We start from the raw sequence: 20661 nt of genomic DNA, 5'->3' as shown, positions 1-20661 counted from the left end.
AGGAGGAGGAGGAGGAGGAGGAGGAGGAAGGAAGGAAGGAAGGAAGGAAGGAAGGAAGGAAGGAAGGAAGGAAGGAAGGAAAAAACTGTTAGCTTAATCTTTCAGGAAAAAAAAACGTAGACACAGCCACACAAGGCACAACAAACCAGTCTATATTTCACACTTCCTAGAAAACCACACACACACACACACACACACACACACACACACACACACACACACACACCAGTCTGGCATCTCTCTTACCTAGATTTTTTTTTTTTTAATCACAACAAAAATTTTGAAGTTGTTTAGAGAATGAGGATTTGGTATATTCCACCTCTGATAATAAAGGATACACTGTTAAAATAACATACATATCTCTTTTTTCCCTATCTTCACTAGCAGGTGAAACTGCTGTACATTCTAATGAAAGGAGGGAGATTACTTTTATTATTTTATGGTCTATTTCACAATTACCAAGAATGAACAGGAACAAAACTGCACACAGGGTGTCAAGGAAATTAAATCATTAATCAGCATAATCAAAGTCCATTTGAGTTCCGAGTATCACCTAACCAGGTGGGTGTGAAGGCATACTGTAATTTCAGCATACGGAGAGGTCAGAGCAGGATACTAGCCTGGGTTACATAATAAACGCTGTTTCAAAAAAAATCCAAAAGTATCATGAAGGAAAATGAATTAAGACTTCCTCAGTTTTGTGAATAATAAGGTCTCAATATGAAACTATAGACAAAATTAAATTTTAGGACTAAGAATTTAATTATATGAATAATTTAAATTGCAGACATCTCCCTATATTTCACTGGGAAAAATAACTCCAATTATTAATAAATTTTTTCTGGGTTATACCAAAGTTGCTGAGCAAACGTTGATGTATGATTAAGCTGATATCCACTGCAATACAGAAATGGGCTTAGTATGTTACTCATTTTCTGCTCAAAAACTTTACAAAATGGAGATGGTAAGATAAAATATTTAGTGACAAAAAATATTAGAAAAAAATGATCCTTTTGTGATAACAGTCAAGAACACATATACATATACATATATATATATATCTTAAATTTTACACCAGCACATCATTTAACTTCCTTATTTTTTTCATTTTTTAAATATTTTTTCATTTAACTTCCTATGTCGATGAGAAAGTGAAGAACTTGCTAAATCCCCAGAACAGACTTCAGACTTGATGTCAAGACTAAAATTTGCCTCTCTGAAGTTTGGAAATCAACCCTTCAGCCCTAGAAAGGAAACGGTAGGCTCTCCTCATGAGCTCTGACAGCTATACAAACAAGAATGGCCAACCCCGTCAAGACTGACCAGTGATCAAGGACTGACCAGAGACCAAGTTCCTGGTGGGCAAGTCTACCTAAGACCAAGCAGTTCCCACACAGAGCAACCTATGACTGTTACAGTGAGCAGAGCCGATTGTTTAGTGTGTGCTCAAGCACGTGTGCATGTGCACGTGTGCATGTGAGGGCGGGTGCCCAAGGAGAGCCAGCACACAACATCTCCTGCAGCTGGAGTTACATCAATGCCTGACAGGAGTGCTGAGATCCAAACTTAGGGCCTCTAGAAGAGCAGCAAGTGCTCTTAACTGCCGGACCTCCAGTCCCAAGCACAGCCAGTCTTTAAAATTAAGACTAGTATTTTATGCCAAAAGGTCATGAAATACATCAATTGTCATAGAATTAAAAGTTGAATGCATGTCCCAGACTCTCCCCTTTAAGCAAACTGTAAAAGCATCATTTATGGTGTATTCTTGTGGTAGGTATTGCAGTTTGGATCTGAATCCCAATACATTCTCAGGATTGGATTAAATCCTATGTTTATTTCATTCTTATTATGTGATGTTGAGATTTAAAAATTTCAGATGCTGATTATGAAGATACTGAGCAAGCTTTTGCATCAATGGATACTGAGAAGGAAGATTAAATGACAATGACGTCCTCTATATCTACATAAAATATTTGCAATATTTTAAGCCATCAAGTTTGTGATAATTTATTACTGGGAAAACAAACTAATACATATAAATTATTTTAATTTAAAAAGGGAGATTGGGAGGCTTTAAAATTTTTTATTACAGTGGGTGGAACAAGCCCTCATAAACCTGACTTCCTTGCTCATATTCTCCCTCCTTCTGCTCTCAATTGGACCTTGGGAGCTCAGTCCCAATGTAGGGATGACCTCTGATGTAGGTCGCTGTCTCTATCTCCATCCGTAGCTGGACGAAGGTTCTATGGTGATATTCAAGATAGTCATCAGTCTGACTACAGGACAAGGCCAGTTCAGGCACCCTCTCCTCTACTGCCCAAGGACCTAGCTGGGGACATCCCCGTGGATACCTGGGAACCCCTCTAGAGCCAAGCCTCTTGCCAACCCTAAAATGGCTCCTTAAATAAGATATCTTCTTCCCTGCTCCCATATCTGCCCTTCCTCTATCTCAACCATCCCACTCCCCCAAACTCTTCCCAATCCTCTCCTGATCTAATGGGAGCTCACCAAAGCCAGCTGGACTGGGACTGAACGAGCATGTGATCAAACCGGACTCTCTGTGATGGAGGAAGGTCATTGGTTAAGTAATAAAGGAACTGCTTGGCCCCATAGGTTAAAACATAGGTGGGAGGAGTAAACAGAACAGAATGCTGGGAGGAAGAGGAAGTGAGCTGAGAGGCCATGCTCCCCTCTCCCAGGCAGACGTAAGCGATGAAGCAAGCTGCCAGGTCAGACAGGCTGAATCTTTCCCGGTAAGACCGGTGCTACACAGTTTATTAGAGATGGGTTGATCGGGATATCAGAATTAGCCAGTAAGGGCTAGAGCTAATGGGCCAAGCAGTGTTTAAATGAATTCAGTTTGTGTGTTGTTATTTCAGGGCATAAGCTAGCAGGCAGCAGGGGTGCTGGGGACGCAGCCCCGCCGCTCCTATTACAACATCTCTGAATGTGGCTGACAATGGGGGCTGACTGAGAAGCCAATGATAATGGCACTGGGATTTATCTCTACTGCATGTACTGGCTTTTTGGGATCCTAGTCTGTCTGGATGCACACCTTCCTAGGCCTGGAGGGAGGGAGGAGGGCCTTGGACTTCCCACAGGGCATAATACCCTGCCCTCTCTTAGGACTGGAGGGGGAGGGAGGAGGGCTAGTGGGGGAGCAAGAGGGGGATGGGAGGAGGGGAGGAAGTGGAAATTTTGAATGGTATTATTTATAAAGCAATAAAAATTTAAAAATCATTACATATACTTGTTTGTTTTTCTGTATGTGTGTGTGTGTGTGTGCTCAAACATGCCACAGTATGCACAACTTGCTGGAGTCCCCTTTCTCCTGCTGTGTGTGTGCATCGAGGACTAACTTGGGTCCTCAGGCTTGACAGCAAGCATCTTTCCCCACTGAGCCAGCTCACTGACCCTGTGAGGCATTTTAAAGGCAGTTCTCCACCCCAGTGCAGCCTCCCTACCAGCCCCTACCAGATGACTCCTGCCCCAGGAACTCTCTACAGGCACTTCTCTCCTTCTGGGTCATGGGATTGGGATTTTGTTGGTTTTGGCGCCAGCACAAGCAAGCCAGCTGCTGGTATAAAATTCCAAAAGAAAAAAGTGGGGGAGGGGTCACTGAGTTAAACTCTAAGAAGCATTTTAGATGAAAAGTTAATGAAGTTTGTGAAAATGAAGATAAAGCCATAGTTCATCCTAATTTTACCGAATACACATTTTCTAGATTACAGGTTACAAACTACTCTGCCAAAATATTATTAGCGACCTGGATGCTAAGTATAGGACTCAGAGCAACCAGACCTGCCTGTCTCTCTTTTTTTTTAAATATTATTCTTTGTTGTTTCTTTGGGAATTTTATACCATGCACCCCAATCCCACTCACCTCCCAGTCCTTCCATACTCACCCATCTCACCCCTGCAGCATGTTCCCCCAAATTAATTAATAACAAAACAAACAAGCAAACAAACCACCTCATTCCTCCATCTTTCCATCGCCTCTTCATTCATCCCACTGGCATGGGGAACTGTGGTGTGTCATGCACTATACACTTTCCAATCAGCCCCACCCGCAAGTGTTCATTGCAATGAGTCACTGGTCTGGTTCAAGTCCTCTGACACACCATCATCACTGAACCCTCACCGAAACTCCTCTCAGATATCCTGTGGCTATCGTTCTGCAGGGCTAGTTTCTTCACATGTTCCAGCATGTCCTACATGGGGTAGATGATATGGTGGGCCAACCCAAGGCCCAGGATGTGGGTCTGGATGGTAGCTGAGCTGGTCGGTCTGGGCCACTGGAAGTGCTCCCTCAGGTAAGGGGCAGAGGCAGTTCTCCTAGCTCCATGCCATAGGGCCAGCTCTCCCAGTCCCATGGTAAGGGATGGGGTCAGCTCTCCAACGGAGGGTGGGGCCAGTCCTCATGCTGCAGTAGGGTCAGTGAGGAGCAGGGCAGCTCAGCACAGCCCTCGGAGTTCAACATGCATGGTTCCTATGATCTCCTGTAGTAACATGGGCCATGGACATCATCACAGACCCCAGCTGCAGCAGGAGCACAGGCTCAGACATGGCCCTTGGCAGTAGTTCAGGCCTGGATGTAACCATGGCCCTGGTGGCAGCACAGGCCACCCAAATCAGTATGGCTCCAGCAGCAGCAAGGCCCTAAGACACCAACATGGTCTCAGGTGGCTGTCTAGACCCTGAGCAAAGACCCTGGTGGCCACAGGAGTTACGGACATCTGATGATGTTACAGACTTGCTGATGCTGGGCCACAGATCCAGACATGGTCCATGGCAACAGCCTGCACTGCCATCCAGATCAGCATGGCCCTCAGACGTAACATAGCCACAGGCTGCAGCCCAGACCTCCAGCATCCATGTGGCCTTTGGTGGTACAGAGCCTGCTGTGGTAGGACCATGGACCCAGACATGGTCCTTGGTAGCAGTGCATGTCACCCAAGTTGCCATAGCCCCATGGCAGCATGACCCTCAGGCACCAACAAAGCCCCAGGTTGCGGCCCAGACCTATGACACTGGCATAGCCTTCAATGGTATCATGAGCCCTGGACAGCAACACAGCCCCTGGCTGTGAGAAAGCCATGACCCAGACATGGCTCTCAGCAGCAGTCCTGGCCCACCTGACACCATGACCTCAAATGATAGCACAGGCCACCAAAATCAGCATGGCCCCAGTGGCAGCATGGCCCTTGGGTACCAACATGGCCACCAGGTCCTGTGGCCTAGACCTGGACATCAGTGTGACCTTCGATAGCAGCGCAATGTGGAAAGGGCTTTGAGTTTCGAGAGAAACGGTACGATCATAGTTCACTGTTTAATCTGAACTGCCTTGAGATACTGGCCAAGCTGCCTCTCTTGAGATTTGTCATCTATATAGTGAAGAAAAAGAAAGCCTTTAATAGAAAATTGATTAATAATAATATCCATTAAAATAAGTACATATGAGTGATAAAATGGACCCCATCCACCTTCCTTATTCATGTGGCACCATCACACATGCACACTGCTGATTCCTTGAAAGATTCTGACGGCTGAAAGTGCATTTAATAGTTTGGGAGGGGCGTTTTTCAAATTAAAAAAAAAAAAAGAATGTATTTCGCCTTCTGTTGAAGATACAGCAGGTTTTTCAATGTAAAAATCTTACATTATTAGGCAATACATAACTGGTTTTAGGATAAAAACTTGTTTATTAGCTTTTATTTGTCTTCTATATCATATATTCTTTACCATGGATTTTTTAATTTCTAAATTTTAGTGCCAAATAATGGCTTGATATATGTAACACATATGTTCTGTTTGGTTCATGGGTAACCAGTTTTGATTACTGGCTCACAATGTGATGAAAGTCTGTTCTCAATACAAATATTTTACCTTATCCATTCCATGTGAATTAGAGAAACTCAGAAAGCCCAACTAAGGGCTAAGGACTCTCTCAAGATTACAAAAGGGGTTTGGAATAAAAGGGGAGAGAAATAAAAGATTCCAGCTGTTTATAGAGATTAAGCCACTACTATAAATTAGAAAAAGAGGCAAGCAAATGAGAGGAATCAGGCAACTAATGTAAGTCAAACATGGGAGACTTGATCTTTGCATAGCTACACACTTTAATCCTCCAAATTAGCCTGAGTTGAACTTGTTTTGAGCATCTTTCTTTGGAGCTACTTGTAGATCTTTTCATGAAGGCTTATCAGAGTGATAGGGATGAGTAACCTACAATCTCACAGATCTGACAACAATCTTATGTAAAGCTTACTCATTCTTCAATAAAGTGACCCTGCATCTTTAACTATCCCTGCGCACTGGTCTATTCTAACGCCACTTAAAAAGCAGAGGAGCTTGGCTGGAAAGATGACTCAGTGGGTAGATGGACTGCTATGTAGGCATTAAGTACTTGAGTTTGAATTCCCCAGAACTCACAATAAAAAAAAAAAAATCCCGTCGCAATAGCAAGCACCTGTAACCCCAGTTCTAGGATGTGGAGAGATGTGGAGACAGAAGGGTCCTGAGAGCTTGCTGGCTAGCCCATCCACCAACCAGACAGCTCCACATTGAGTGAGACACCTTGTTTAAAGCAGGAAAAGGTGGGAAAGCCCTGATGTCAACCTCATCTCTACACATGCCTTCCCACACACTACACATAACACGCAATAATAAGTAAACAAACATAGCAGGATCCAGTCCCAGAATCCAGAGGCATTCAGGCCGACATGGAAGTAACAAACAGTCTGCAAAGGAAGACTAGAGGTATTGTGCTTCCTTTCTAAAAATTCAAGGGAAAGAGGAAAACGATGTAAAACTACATAAAAGAAACCAATAAAGACACGAAGAAGAATATTCTTATCTGTCAAGTCTAGGAAGTCTCCGCAACTAGGGAACACTAGCACAGGCAGGATGTAAATCTGATTCCTACACTTTCCAAAATGTCAGAGATTTAAAATCATAAAACATTTCTCTTCTGCTTAGGACACTCTCTCCCACCCTTAACCCAGCCTCTTCCACCCACGTTTGAAAATAGCATGCGTGGGCTCAGCAAGTGAAGGCACTTGCTGCCACGTTCTACACCAAGTTCGATCACTAGGACCCACATGGTGGAAGGAGAGGTGTCTCCACGTTGTCCTCCACATGCACGAACACAAGCACAAAGAAAACAAATAATAATGCTCCTTAAAATATGCACATATTTGGAAAGGGACAGTGGCAGCCACACCTGCAGAAGCTTTGTGGAGAGCCAGCTCTGGGATATTCATTAAAAGGATGCCTTTAATATGGCAGACAAGCAAACAATCCCTTGAAGCCTTTGTAAACACAATTAAAATAAAACCTGGTTACCTTGAAAATTCTTGGGGGAAAACAATGCTCAGGACACTGTCATACCTTTTCTGATTCATAAGGAGCTCTCTGTGGAGGTCTTGATGTTTTCGGGATGTTTTGACAGGGTTGATTAGTTTCTGGGGCCTAATTAGTTCAGGATTGTCATCCTCTATGTAGTCTGGCTCAGCCATGATGTTTCTTGGATTGAGATAGAAGTCTTTGGGGTCAGTGTCCTCAAGCGGGCTGTCTGAAACACAAAGAGAAGGTACATTTATTTGATGCTCAGGCCCTAGGAGCTGTGCCCAGTCTGTCATACTAGGACATGCTGTCCTCCGGTGTCTATTTCAGGGACATCATCAATTAAGCCTAAGGATTAGAAAGCAACAGGGCAAAACAAAACCTCACTCCTCTCCATGCCAATCACACCGAGCTCCAGTCACAGAAGACACTTTCTGCCCCCACATCGCAAGGCAAGCTCACAAGAAACACTTGGGTACCAGCTCTTTCCTCAACCTCAGCAAATGAATCTGCACTACCCGAGCCTGCACGGAGACAAAGCTTCTAGCACTCACATGGCTAACAGGCAGCCTGTTCCCTTCCATCCACTCATCTATTCTCCGGGCTAGGACTGAGGGAGGGCTAAGGAAGGGAAGGCAGGTGACCTTGCAGCAAGATCCCTTTGGGTACATATAGAGAACACGTCTCTGGAGTACAGAGAACAACATGCTGGCATCCTTGAGCAGCGACACTGAACCCCTTGTCTGAGGCTTCCTCCCTGGCTCTCTCCAGGCCTTGCTGGAGCTGTCCACTCTATGGCTCCAGTGTTTGTACCCCCTTCATGGAGAGGCATCTGTCTCTCCTTTCTTAGACACCTGTAACTATGCAGGGCTGTGTGTAACATGCAGTGGGTGTTGTGACTACTATTTCATGACAGAAGACAAATCCCACTGGGGGCTGGAGCAAGAGGACCAGGACTGGCTACACAGCAGAAGCCAGGCCTGGGCTGGCATCAGTAAAAGCCTGCCATGCATGCCAAATACATTCCTTGGTGCTGACCCCATCCTTGCTCCCTGCCCTCAGAATAAACCAGATGAATATTTCATAATAATTAACAGGAGATTTGTGCTTGCCTGTCCCAGTTCAGTGACTTTGATTTTCAAACTCAAAATCAGATAAGGACCGGGCTACAACTGAGTATCCCAACCTTACCTTCTCTGGAAAGCACACGGTGATAACTACTAACTCCAGTTATTACTACTTACCACTGGGTCAGAGAACAGCGAATGTATGGGAAGAAGAGCCACACCTGAATGGTTCATATCCAGCACTACCGCCTTCCTGACATACACACCACGACACAATCCAGACACAGGGTAATCTCAGGTTTCTGTCCATTCTCTGCAAGGACAAGGGCCACCTCTCCTCCAGTTCTAATCCCCAGCCCCTCAGGCACATGGAAGATGGTGAACTAACACTGAATATATGGAAATTTGTACTACAGAGAATGAAAAGGGCTCCTCCATGAACGAGCTCTTAGTTAGTCCAATGTCAGCTTCTACCTTTACTTCTGCCATGAAGCCACCCAGCACAGATGGTTAAGGGAGGGGTGGGCTAAGTGGAGGTGGAGAGAGGAGAGAATGCAGGCATCTATCCACAGACTCCAGGGCAGACACTGGGGAAGAGCAAACGTACTCAGCGACAATCAAAGCAGGAGTCTGAGTTTCAGAGCTCGTCTCCCTGACACCGCACTGTCACCAGTGGGCTAGGTACTAAGCACCAAAGCCAAAACTAGGCAAAGTGACAGCCAGCGACCACCAGCGCCTCAGGAGCAGCACATGCAGGTACAGGGCCACATCCCACTCCAATGGCCCTAGAAACGAAAGACTCAGGCTCTTCGACAGAGGAACAAAACTTAATGTCTTGTTAGTGCTAATACTGCTAGTGACATACAGCTAAAAACAAATTGCAAGTCCATTACTCTCAAAACCTAGGCATGCCAAACTGCAACACCCAATGTTTGCTTAAGGCAAGTGCTGTAAAAAGATCCAAAAATTAACATGAAAATAAACATATTAGACACCCATAGAATAAGTCAACTAAAATAGGAAGTTAACTATAGCTGCATCAATTTAAATATGTGAGGTAACACTGCATTTACTATTAAGGCTCAAAGCTACAAAATGTGGAAAACATAAAAAAGAACCCACACATTCCCTAGGTGCTGACAGAATTCCTGCAACCTTAACCAGAAAGAGAAATACAGACCTTGTATATAGGGAGTGAGGGAGCCCATCATAGCCAGCCTGACTTTAGCACCGCTGCTCCTGGGAAAATATGTCTCTGTGCTTGAAATCTCAAATGCACAAGGCACAGCTCTCCAATCCTGACCTGTCTAAAAGAGCCCAGAGCAGATTCATTCTAGTTAATCAGTAGACAAAGCAGGCCACCTGTTTCCATAAAAGGACCTGCTTCTCTACTCCAAGCCATGACATCCATTCAATGCAGAAGAGACTCCAAAGGTCAAAGTTACAAAGGAAACAGGGCTGGGAATGGACTGAGGCAGACAAGGAGAGAATAGGGCAGCCTCACCTCCAGGTGAGAGGAGACTTGGGTTGGGACACTCGAGTACAAATGCGTGGCCAGCACAGGTGTTTATGACGTCTCTTTTAGACTTTAGCTTCAGAAGGCCTCCTCCCTGACAGCAATAGTGGGATGAGATGTTCAGAGGGGCTCCTGCTAGACAGACAGGACCCTGAGGCAGTGGGGTGGAGCTCCATGAGTTCTTCTCTAACCAGAGCAAACACTGTCTTTAATTTTCTCTGTCTTAGAGTAGGGGAATGGGCACAGGAGCCCCCCACTCCAAGTCCCATGCATAGACCCCGAGCCTTCTGAGACCCAGGCAGCAGGTGTGTGCAATGTACCTCCTGCAAACTACTGTCCAGGAGGTGGAAAGGGGGTGAACTAGCCTGAGGCAGTTTCTCCCTGTACCCTCATGGTTGTACCACAGAGTGGCTGATGCAGGAACTAGACAGGGTCACTTCTCCTTCGCTTCCTGGAGCCACAACAAGAGGAAAGAGGCAGCCATCTCTATGGCTTTCCACCTGACTCTTTCCTCTGTCAGCCATCCTGTTCACAGTCACCCAAGGCCGACAACAGAATTCTGGACATATGGCAATATGTCTGTCTCGCAGGGCCCATGCTCTGCCTGAAGTGGCACAGGCACTATGTACTGTACCTTCATTGTCCTTGGCTGTCCTCCACCAGGCGGCCTTGGCCACTGCTGATCCCTCCAGCAGATATGATAGACCTTTGCTATTCTGTACACCAATCCTCACACCAAGCCATATCTCATTTGGCCTCTCAGATGCAGACATACATACGCCACTGTTTTCCAGAAAGCTTTTCCTAATTTGCTGACTATAATTAAACTCTGGCCTCCAACAGCTATGGAACCATCTTCCCTCCCTTTTTCTAGTATGCACCAACTATGCATGACAGAAACATCTGCATGTAACTTTTCATTGCTTTATTGCAAAGACTGTATCTCTTGACATTCTTCAGTCACCTTGGATTTGTTATTTGAGTATTTCTTAAAAGAAGTAACCAAGTCAGGGGTAAGACACCAGTAGAGGGAGCCCCTGAGCTACTTGACTTGGCATCTTGGACCTGTGCTCAAAGTAGGGTGAAGAGCCAGGTGGGTTCTTCACTGAGCATCAAGCAACCAAAAAGGCTGAGAGAGTAAAGATGTGATAGAAAAGTCTGGAAGTCAAGAGGGGTATTTTCCTTACATGAAGTATCTCTTCTAGACATTAACACAAGATATTCTCATCATACTGATGCTAGTGGGCCATAAAAATCAGGTTTTCTGTTGTTATTGTTGCTGCTGCTGTTTTGTCTATCAAATATGAAGTCAAGGAAAGAAAAAGTCAGTGCTGGCTCAATTAAGGAAAAATAGAATGCGTTGAGATCTTAGTCAAGGCTTAATTTCCTTGACTTCAGCTCCCCGCCTGTCTTTGAAAATGAATGAAATAATGTGAAAGGAACCCGTTTATTACCTAGGCACTCTCTTTGATCCCTGCCACGAATATGAGTACTTAAGTCGGAGCTATTACTAGCCAAGCTATAGCCAACACCATTACCCATTTTATCTAGAGGTGTGAGTAACTCATTTCTTTTGACCATATTTTCTTTCAAACCATAAATTCAAATTAACAATGCACAGTTTTCCTCACTGGTAACATTCAGTGAGTATGTGTGGATGCACAGGGGTGTATTCCATTCACATTTAAGTGTGTGCATGACATTTATATGTGAAGGACAAAGGATAACTTCAGGAGTCATCCCTCAAGAGCTCTTCACCTTGCTTTGATGCAGGGTCTCTCACACAGGACTCATCAATCAGGCTAGGCTGACTGGCCAGTGAACCCCAAGGGACACCCTATCTCTGCCTCCTACTGCTGGAGTTACTGGTGCACACACGCCACTACACCCAACATTCTATGTGTCTGGGGAGCATGCTCAGGTTCTCATGTTTGACAAGAAGCATTTTTAACTATCAAGTGTTTTCCCCAGCCCAACATTCAGTAGCTCTCAAACCACCATGCTACAAGCAAAAGACCCTTCCAGGAAATGGTAAAAGGTCTGTCTATCACACTATCGAGGTACAGATCTAGATACTATCCGGGTATCATGGCTCCAGACAATGTCTTTCCGAGTTAAATAATGATTCCTACTAAAAACATGGAGCCAAGAGATGAGGCTGAGATTCACTCTCAGGCTATTCTGGTCCCATCTTTGCACATCTGTACATAAAACAGACAAAATGCACAGACTAACCTTCGTGGTTGAAAATTAGAATTTACAAATTATAACAGTTTTCATTTGTCTAAATATTTTAAAAAATCCAATTCTATCTAGAAACCTTTAGACTTGAATCCTAGCTTAGAGAGTTACCTCTTTTGTGGCAATGGATATACAAGATGCATACAAACATGCATAAGGCACACCAGAGCCAATTGACACCAAGCGACTAAACTTTTGAACTGTAGCAACTACTCCTGGAATGCTGAAAGTATCCTGAGGCATTCTTTCCGAGAATCTATTCCCCATACTGGCTCTAGAAGATTCTGGCAAGTGCTAGCAACTCTGAGAAACCCAAGATGCCTAAGACTGTAGACTGGCAAACTCAGGCCTCGGTCAGCCTCAAAACCGGAAGGTGTTTCTTGGATCCACGGCAGTCTCCTCCCTCTGCCCCCAGATTCCCAGACAGACAGGAAAATGAGTTAGTGCAAGACTCTCTCCAGTGGCACTGGCCTCATCTGCCGATGTCTTGAACAGCCTGGCCTTAAAGTAAACCTAAAACTCGGTGTGGGACCAGGAGCCATCATCTGATACCCAAAGGCATCTGACAAATGCTTGGAGGACCTATGAACACAAACCTGCTATGTGAATGCTTGGGGAACGACACCCACCCCTCTGGGATTATCTGCGTAAACACAACAGGGTCACTTTTCATATTCTGCCAAGCTCTACTACTTTAGAGGAGCGTTCCCAAGTGGCCCATTTAAAGCAGCGATGAAATCTTGACCAATTTACTCTCAATATGTTGCTGTCCAAACGCCACACAATGACGTTCTTGGGAAAATGTCCAAACTCACTTTCTCATCAGTTTTTTCACCCCCTCCCCCAATGTATTTTTAAACAAGGCACATACTTTATATTTAGAAGATGGGAAAAGGGGGCGGCACAAAGAAGGAAAGCAAGAAACACCCAGAAGTCAGAACATGTAGCAATAGCCATGATACGCTGGACCAGTGTCAGGCCAAACAGGTGGTGATGGGACAAAAGAACACCTGGGCATATACTTATATGTACAGAACAATCAAACTCCTTGTTATTTGCTATCAGGATGGTGTTATCTTTGGAGTGGGTGGTGAAGAGAAGACTAAGGCAGGGATGGGGGGTTCCAGGGTCTGATGCACCATGTGCTAATACTGGCTTTGGTTGCACAGAGTGCTCACTCCGAAGATTCATCAAATGGCCCTTTCTGGTGCATGCCCTTCTCTGTAGGCATAGTAAACACACCTCAATAAATACAAGTTACATAACATCGCTGTTAAGACTATCAACTAAAAATCACTTTGCTGTTGCAATGCTACTAGAATTTGGCCTAGCCAACAGCAAGGTATCTGAGAGAAGTTTTGGTGAGGGTCCAGTATTGATGGTGTACCAGAAGCCAGAGGCCTTGAATCAGACCAACAACTCATTACAATGAACACTTTGCAAATAAAGCTGCTTGGGCAAAAGGACATGCAGCTCCCAAGGCCACTACAACAAGTGAATATGTGATGGAGAGGCGGGAAAGACAGAAGAGCAAAAAAAAAAAAAAATCGTTTTTTGTTTGTTTGGTTTTGGTTTTTTTTTTTATTTTATTTTATTGGGGGTGGAGGATGGTCATGGAAGGACTCAGAAATGAATGGGATTGGGGTGGGTGCATAGTATGAAAGTCACAAAGAATCAATTAAAAGTATAAAAAAAAGATTTTGGCCTTCCATCTTATTAGACATGTAGGCATATCTATATCTAACCTGAACAACATAAAACAGAGACAAGTTAATACACAATGTACCGTGGAACACTTTTATTCTGCCTCCAGTCCAGTACCTCTCTACTTCACCCACTTGCATAAGGTTCCATTGGCTATTTCACAAAAAACATGCAGAACAGTCCCTCCATCCATGGACACAGAGATAAAGGCCTGGCCTGAGGACCAGCAGTCCTGGACAGGCCCTTACTCAGGTCATTCACTAGTCATGTGATTTTGTTTAAATGACTTACCCTGCATCTCAGCTTCCTTAGCTGGAAATCAGAGCTAACATTCCAACAGCTGTGCACTGTTCTAAGCATGAGGAATATGGAGGTAGAACCCATGTACCACCCAACAGTGTCCATCCATGTCCCAACACCAGTTCAACATCTCCTCTCCACTGGAGAAAGTGCTCAGAATGGATGATGACTGAGCCCTTCAAGTCTAGTGTAGAAACAGAAGTGAATACTGAGAACCCAAGCTTGGCCTTTGTTCATTTTTCCCAATCTTGACCCAGAAGGGTGAAAGAGAGGGCACAGAAAGGGAGGAAGTGGAGAGAACAAGGGAATTGCTGATAGGCCAGTTACTGGGAGGATTCCATGCCTGCCAAGGCCTGGGAAACCCCAAATTCCCCAATCTCCTTGATTCGGCCTGATCTCAAACACTGAGTGGCATCTCTCTCATTAGGATCTTTAGTAATCCACCACATGTAAGAAAATGTCCTGAGCATGGGCCGATGACATACATATGAAAGGTCTCACAGGACCTAGCCCACGTATGCAGTTTATTTTATCTCCCCCACATCTGTAGAATATGAATTAACCACTGTTGGTAGAACTCCAGAAAGACCAAAACAGAAACAAGGAAGATCTTCACAGAGGCATTGTTTGGAAAATCTTCAAAGAAACCCTATGCACAGGACACAAGCAGATAAGCAATGAGCTGTCAGCTACTGTAATAGTTTATAGTCTACATTCCATGCCACTGACATAAGACAGAGCTCACTGGCCTGTGTATTTAATTAAGATAGAGGCTTGGTGTCATTGTGGATTTCTACTACCATTCAACCACGGGTTATTCAAGTATATACGGTGGCTATAAGAAGCCACACAGTAGAGGCAAAGGTAATGTGTCGGTGTGGTACCCAGATCCCACTGTGGATTCATCAGGAGATAATGATGCTGCCAATTAGTAAGCAACAGTTTGGGTTGCTTTCCATTAACACTATTAGGGCAAATAACTGTATTCCCTCTGCCTTCAAGAAACAGTCCCTATCTAAAGTTGGTCAATTATGTGAGCAAAACCAAAGTAAAAGACAGCAATTCCTGAACAAGCCAGTTTTGATAAGAAGTTGGATATTCAAACAACTTTAGAAAAGTCTAAAGACAAAATGCAAAGAGACGAGGAAAATAAAAAAGATATCATTGTTGGGTCAAGGTGTGGCTCAGAGGCAGGGAGTTTGCCTAAAGATGCTTTTGGTACCACGGGCTGAATGACACAAGAATAAATACTTAAGACCCACCCACATACCAGGAGGTGATTTAGATCCTTCGAGGGCAGAGTTCAGGAGTTCAGAATGCTCTCCTAGATTAGACTACTACTCTAATTCTTTGAGGTGTGCATGACAGTGGGGGAAAAGGTTCCTTGGCCTTGGCGAACAACAGCACACCTGTGTGAGCACTGAACGGGGTGACCAGACAGACAGGTGGCCCACATGAGGAAGTGGAAACACACAGCACAGGAGAATGAAGATAGCAAGCCAGAGCAAAATACCCGCAGCCTACTCAGCACCCTCTGAGGCTCGAAAGCACAGCCTGGGTTATCAACCCCAGGAATCCATGAGGGATTAGGCCAGCAAATGGCTGAGGACTCCAGAGATATATCACCACGGTGGTGCATCCCCTTCCCAGCTGTCCTCTGAGGGCTGGCTGTGCCTCACGGCCAATCAGACACTCTTTCAGATGAAATGTGCTGTGCTCATGATTGTCAAGGTCCATCCATGAGGAATGGGATCCCGACGGCAGCCAAAGAATCACTAAAGAAACAAAGGCTCTTCTTCCCCTACTCAGTGCCATTGTACAAGCTCCCATATCTGTCACCATCACGAAACTCACTCAGGACTCACTGGCCTACGGCTTTCCTGTGGGTAACATTCTCCTCAGCCTGTCCTCCAACACGGAGCTGTTGTCCATCTGCAGCACTTGGGGTCTGCAACAAAGGTTTTTCTTGCTCTATGGCCTTCAGGGACAATGGTGGCCAAGAACAAGTCTAGAGCCTTACACCCCACCCCACACTTGCATTTGAAGATGCTGCAAACTCTCCCTTCCTGCTGCAGTGTAAGCCCTTTCTAAAGCAAGCCTCTGGACCATTGCCATCTTTCCTAGCTTGACTCAAATTCCAACTGTGGACTTCAGCACCCACCTCTAGATAACCGTGCAGCCAACCTTCATTCCATTCTTTATTTACAGCAGTACCAGACACCACCCAGGTGCGAGAGGGAAAGGCCAGCCAGACCTTACCCTACCTAGCTGTTACTGCAGCAACAGTCATGCAGGCAAACACGGGCTAACGCTGCTGTCTACTGTACACCGTCCACACCAGCTTCCCGCTGGTACAAGTCATCTTGTGCTGTTCTAACTCCCTTATTTCACACCTGTCTCAGACAGTATCCTCGTGAAGCCTCCATGAAGTCCGAAGTCTTTCCCAGAAATGCATTTGGAAGCCATCGTCTTATCACTTGTTCCTTCTTCGTTTCTCACTCCAAGTCTTGCAATCAGCTCCTCTCTGGGCTCCATCATTCCTGACCATCCTTTCTTAGACAAATCCAATATGCTAACTTAATCAGGTCCAAGGCCCACAAGCTAAGCATCACTGTCACCTCAGCTGCCTGGTTTTCCTTCTAGGTTTCCCATAGTCAGGGTCTCAGTCATCCTGAATTTCTGGATCCAGTTCTCCCACAAGTGCGTGTGTGTGTGTGTGTGTGTGTTTCTCTTCTTGTTTTCCTCCCACTTTTGATTCTACCCTCCAGTAAAATGACAACTCCACCCATCTTGCAAAGACATAGATCAAAGCGTCCCTCTCAGTGAACCACACGGTATTCCTAATGGGCTATCTCCCTCTCATCTGAACTGGCGTGTTAGATGCCCTTGCTCCCAGGGATTTAACATTCAGACATCCCTCTGCCCTGGAAGCTAATTTTTCAGTTAGCGTCACCATCTCCACTGTGTCCCTGGAAGGGCAGATTCTAATACCAAAGCAGAAAGAGACCTCTGATTCACTTCCATCCTCAGCCCTCCCACTTTCAACACAATGCCGCTGGCGGCGAGACCTGCTCCGCCTCTGTTCTTACTCCACATCACTTTCCATGGTCCCATGCAGCATGGCACACCAAATGCCTCTTCAGCGAAGTACTATGAATGAGGCGCCCACTGAGGAGTCTGAACATGCAATGGAGGCACTGACCTCACTCAGTTCCATTTTTAGGGATTCTTCCAGTGTCACTTCTTTGTCCCCATGGGACATTGTAAATACTTCCTTTAGGATCCTAAAGTTCATTCTGAACTGACTCGTCCACATTCCTTGTCCTCAGAAATATCAGTCACACATTGTTCAACTGAATGTGACCAGATACTGGTCATGCCAAGCCTAGAAAATGGGCCTTGGGTTTACAAAAGAAGCTGAGAACCAGGGAAAGCTGATCGGCACACACTGAGCAAGTTCCTCCTCTAATTTATCTCAGGAACTTGGCACAAGTTCTAAACAAGCTATATTTGCTACAGATCTGAACAGAGAAACCATGTTCATTTTTCCAAGCAACAGCTTATGCTTCCTCTTAAGACAGCTCAATAAAATCCTCACTAAAAGTCCATACACAGCACTGGGTTGGTGAAGTAAATCAGCAGAAAATTGTGTCAGGTACAAAATAAGTATCTGTATAAATGTTCCCCTGAAATAATTAGTAGTTCATTAATATGCAGCACATTAATCTAAACAAGCCTTCAAGCAACTGAAAATCTAATTAATGATCTTTTAATAATTGATTACCCTATATTCACTGGCCTTGAAATTGCTTCAGACTGATAAATTATACTATCACATAATAGCTGAGAAATGACCAGCGCATACTTTAGATTCAAGAATTTCCTTTAGTCCTGTATAAAGTAGTTTGAAGAAGTGTGAAGTTCAAGAGCCCTTGGTTCCACTGGTCTAACAGTGTCACCCAGCGGTAGAAGGTACAGTTTGTACTCAGGGCAGCTGCTCGCACTGACTCTCATTCCATTACTACAAGGAAAAGAAAACAATGTTTTTCAATTTTGAACTGCAATAAGGAAACTGGCAAGTAAGTTCTAAAGCATAATTAGAAGAGATCCACTCTTTGTCCAAGGCTAAGCAGAGGCCTTAGTGAACCACACTGGAGGAAGGACCACCTCTGAGTCAGGCTTCTCTGGGAGAGGCCCAGGAGCCAGGCACCTTGAGCAGGAGCATGGCAGTTGGACCTGAGACTAGCCTATAACCGCAGGCTGAAGGAGGTGACCAGCCATGCTGGTTCTCAGCTGTGCAGCTGTCCAGCTGTGCCCCACTACAGTCCTGCCACCTCAGGGTAAGAGCTCAGTACTTTCCCAAAAAAGAAAATCTGTAACACCTAACTCCACTCCAAGGTAGGTTCTTCAATTGTACAAATTAAAAAGAGAAGGGATGAGGACATAAAGGAGGAAGAAGAGGACAGGACAAGATGGCTCTGCAGGTAGATGCACTTGCCAAGGAAGCCTGACCCAAGAGCCCACAACGGAAGGAGAGAACTGACTCCTGAAGGCTGTCACCTGACCTCCACAGTTGTCCAACGCCCCCCCCCCAAGAGCTCCATGCCATGTGCATACATACACACGGGCACAGACAACCGCACCCTCCACACATAATAATAAATATATTCTAAAAACGAGTAACAGAAACCTCCCTTGTTTACATGGTGAAGTGCAACTGAAAATAACCAGTTTGCTGGGGCTGAAACTCAGTGGTAAGGCCCTTGTCTGTCATGCATGAGGCCTCGGGTCTGATCCCCATTATTGAAAACCAAACAAATGAATAAGCCCAGTTTCCTTAACTATGCAAAGGTAAGACTGAGCCAGCTGACCCTGAGGTCCTTTGAGAACTGAACAGCTCATCCACTGACCTCTACCAGTTTGACCAAGGGCTTCAGAATTGCCACCACTAAAAGGAGGATGGTCCCCAAGTGGGCCTCCACTCTACTCGGCTTGCTCCCTAGAAACTGTCTACTACAGACCTGCCCCAAGCAGGCCTTCTGACCAGGTTTCAGCTTCCCTTACCTACCTGCCCTCCCCCCATTGTCTAGAAGAGTAAAATGCTGTGGCCAAGGCTAGAGAGGGCCACAGGAAACAAAGAGCAGACCACACTTTATTGAATCCAAACTCCAAATCCAGGGCCTCCTAGATCTGAGACTAGCAATGGTTTTAAAAGCAGGCACACTTGGGGCTAGAGAGAATTCAGCACTTTACAACAGCACTGCTCTTCCTGAGGACACAAGCTCCAGTCCCAACATCCACCTGTAGCTCAAGCTCCAGGGGCACCGGATGCCCTCTTCTGGCCTCTGTGGGCACTGCACTCATGTACACCGACATGCATACAGACATATACTCACACACATGCTCTCCATTAAAATGAAGCAGAGACCCTGGAATATGAAGCAGTGGCACATTCCCATGTATGCTAAGGAAAGCTGGTCAGCGTTTATCATTGTTGCGTAAAGTCACCTAAAACGTATGCGTTATAGCATCATGACTTTCATTCAAGCTTTCTCACTGCTCAGCAGTCTTCCTCCCTTGCTCCTCCAAAGCTCACAGCACTCTCCACCTAATCCCAGACACATGAAAAAAATAATAATAAAAATTAAAAAGGCAGTTTTCCACCTCATTCCCCTGTATTTATAGTGTTTACTCTCATAAGCTATTTTTGAGAAGATATATTTTATAACTTCCTTTCTGAAGAACTGTTGGCAGCATGTAGCAAAAGGCCTTAATACTATTAAAGTTGGTAAGCCCAGTTCCAGAAATTTATCTAGAGAAAATAGATGTGTTGACAAAAATATCAGCAGGCTGGAGAGATGGCTTGGGAGTTAAAGAGTACACACTGCTCTTGCAGAGGACCTGAATTCATTTCCCAGCACCATGTCTTAAGTGAGTGCTAAACCATTAAGGAGGAGGAAATGAAAACACCCACATGATGGCTCATAACTGCCTTTAACTCCACCTCCACAGGATCTGACACCCTCTTCTGGCCTCCATGGGTACCTGCACTCACATGTATACACACACACACATACATAAAAATAAAACCTTAAAAATAAACAAGAATATTATTTCTAGCATGATCTATGATAGTGAAAAAAGTAGAAAATGATATTTAAATATCTAACAATGGAAAATAATATAAAATAAAATTAGTATCATTGGAATAATGAAAGGGAAATATATATGATTCATTAAGTGGGAGAAAAACACAAAACTAACACACCCTTTGTTTGAGTGCATTTGTGTGCATGGAAGTTCAGTACAAAGATCTTCGTTGTCTCAAACCCCAGAGCCAGCAGCATCAGGACCGCAGGATACTGTCCAACACAATCAGAATCAGAATCTCTGGGGATGTGCCAAACAATTTGCATTTTCATCATGTGCTAAGTGCCTCACAAACTTTGAGGGATAGTAAACGTAATCCTTGCACAGATGGGGAAACTG

General features: G+C 44.8%; 1 protein-coding gene across 4 annotated transcripts in view; it reads right to left on the bottom strand.

The window, feature by feature from the left end:
- Fam107b (family with sequence similarity 107 member B) overlaps positions 1 to 20661 on the bottom strand; it is a 222596-nt gene that overhangs the window by 3332 nt on the left and 198603 nt on the right. For 3 of the 4 annotated variants that reach the window (XM_050150556.1, XM_050150559.1, XM_050150557.1), the window contains one exon: positions 7390 to 7573. In XM_050150556.1, coding sequence (XP_050006513.1) covers positions 7390 to 7573 — 184 coding nt within the window. Of the gene's footprint in view, positions 1 to 7389; positions 7574 to 9591; positions 9756 to 20661 lie in introns of those variants that run through there. The other variant, XM_050150558.1, reaches the window with a different exon arrangement.

Source organism: Alexandromys fortis, unplaced genomic scaffold, assembly GCF_014885135.2.
Source record: "Alexandromys fortis isolate MF-2015 unplaced genomic scaffold, M_Fortis_MF-2015_v1.1 scaffold_69, whole genome shotgun sequence".
NCBI classification, from domain to species: domain Eukaryota; kingdom Metazoa; phylum Chordata; class Mammalia; order Rodentia; family Cricetidae; genus Alexandromys; species Alexandromys fortis.
The sequence above is the reverse complement of the archived record's forward strand: the minus strand, read 5'-3'. Positions and strand labels throughout refer to the sequence as shown.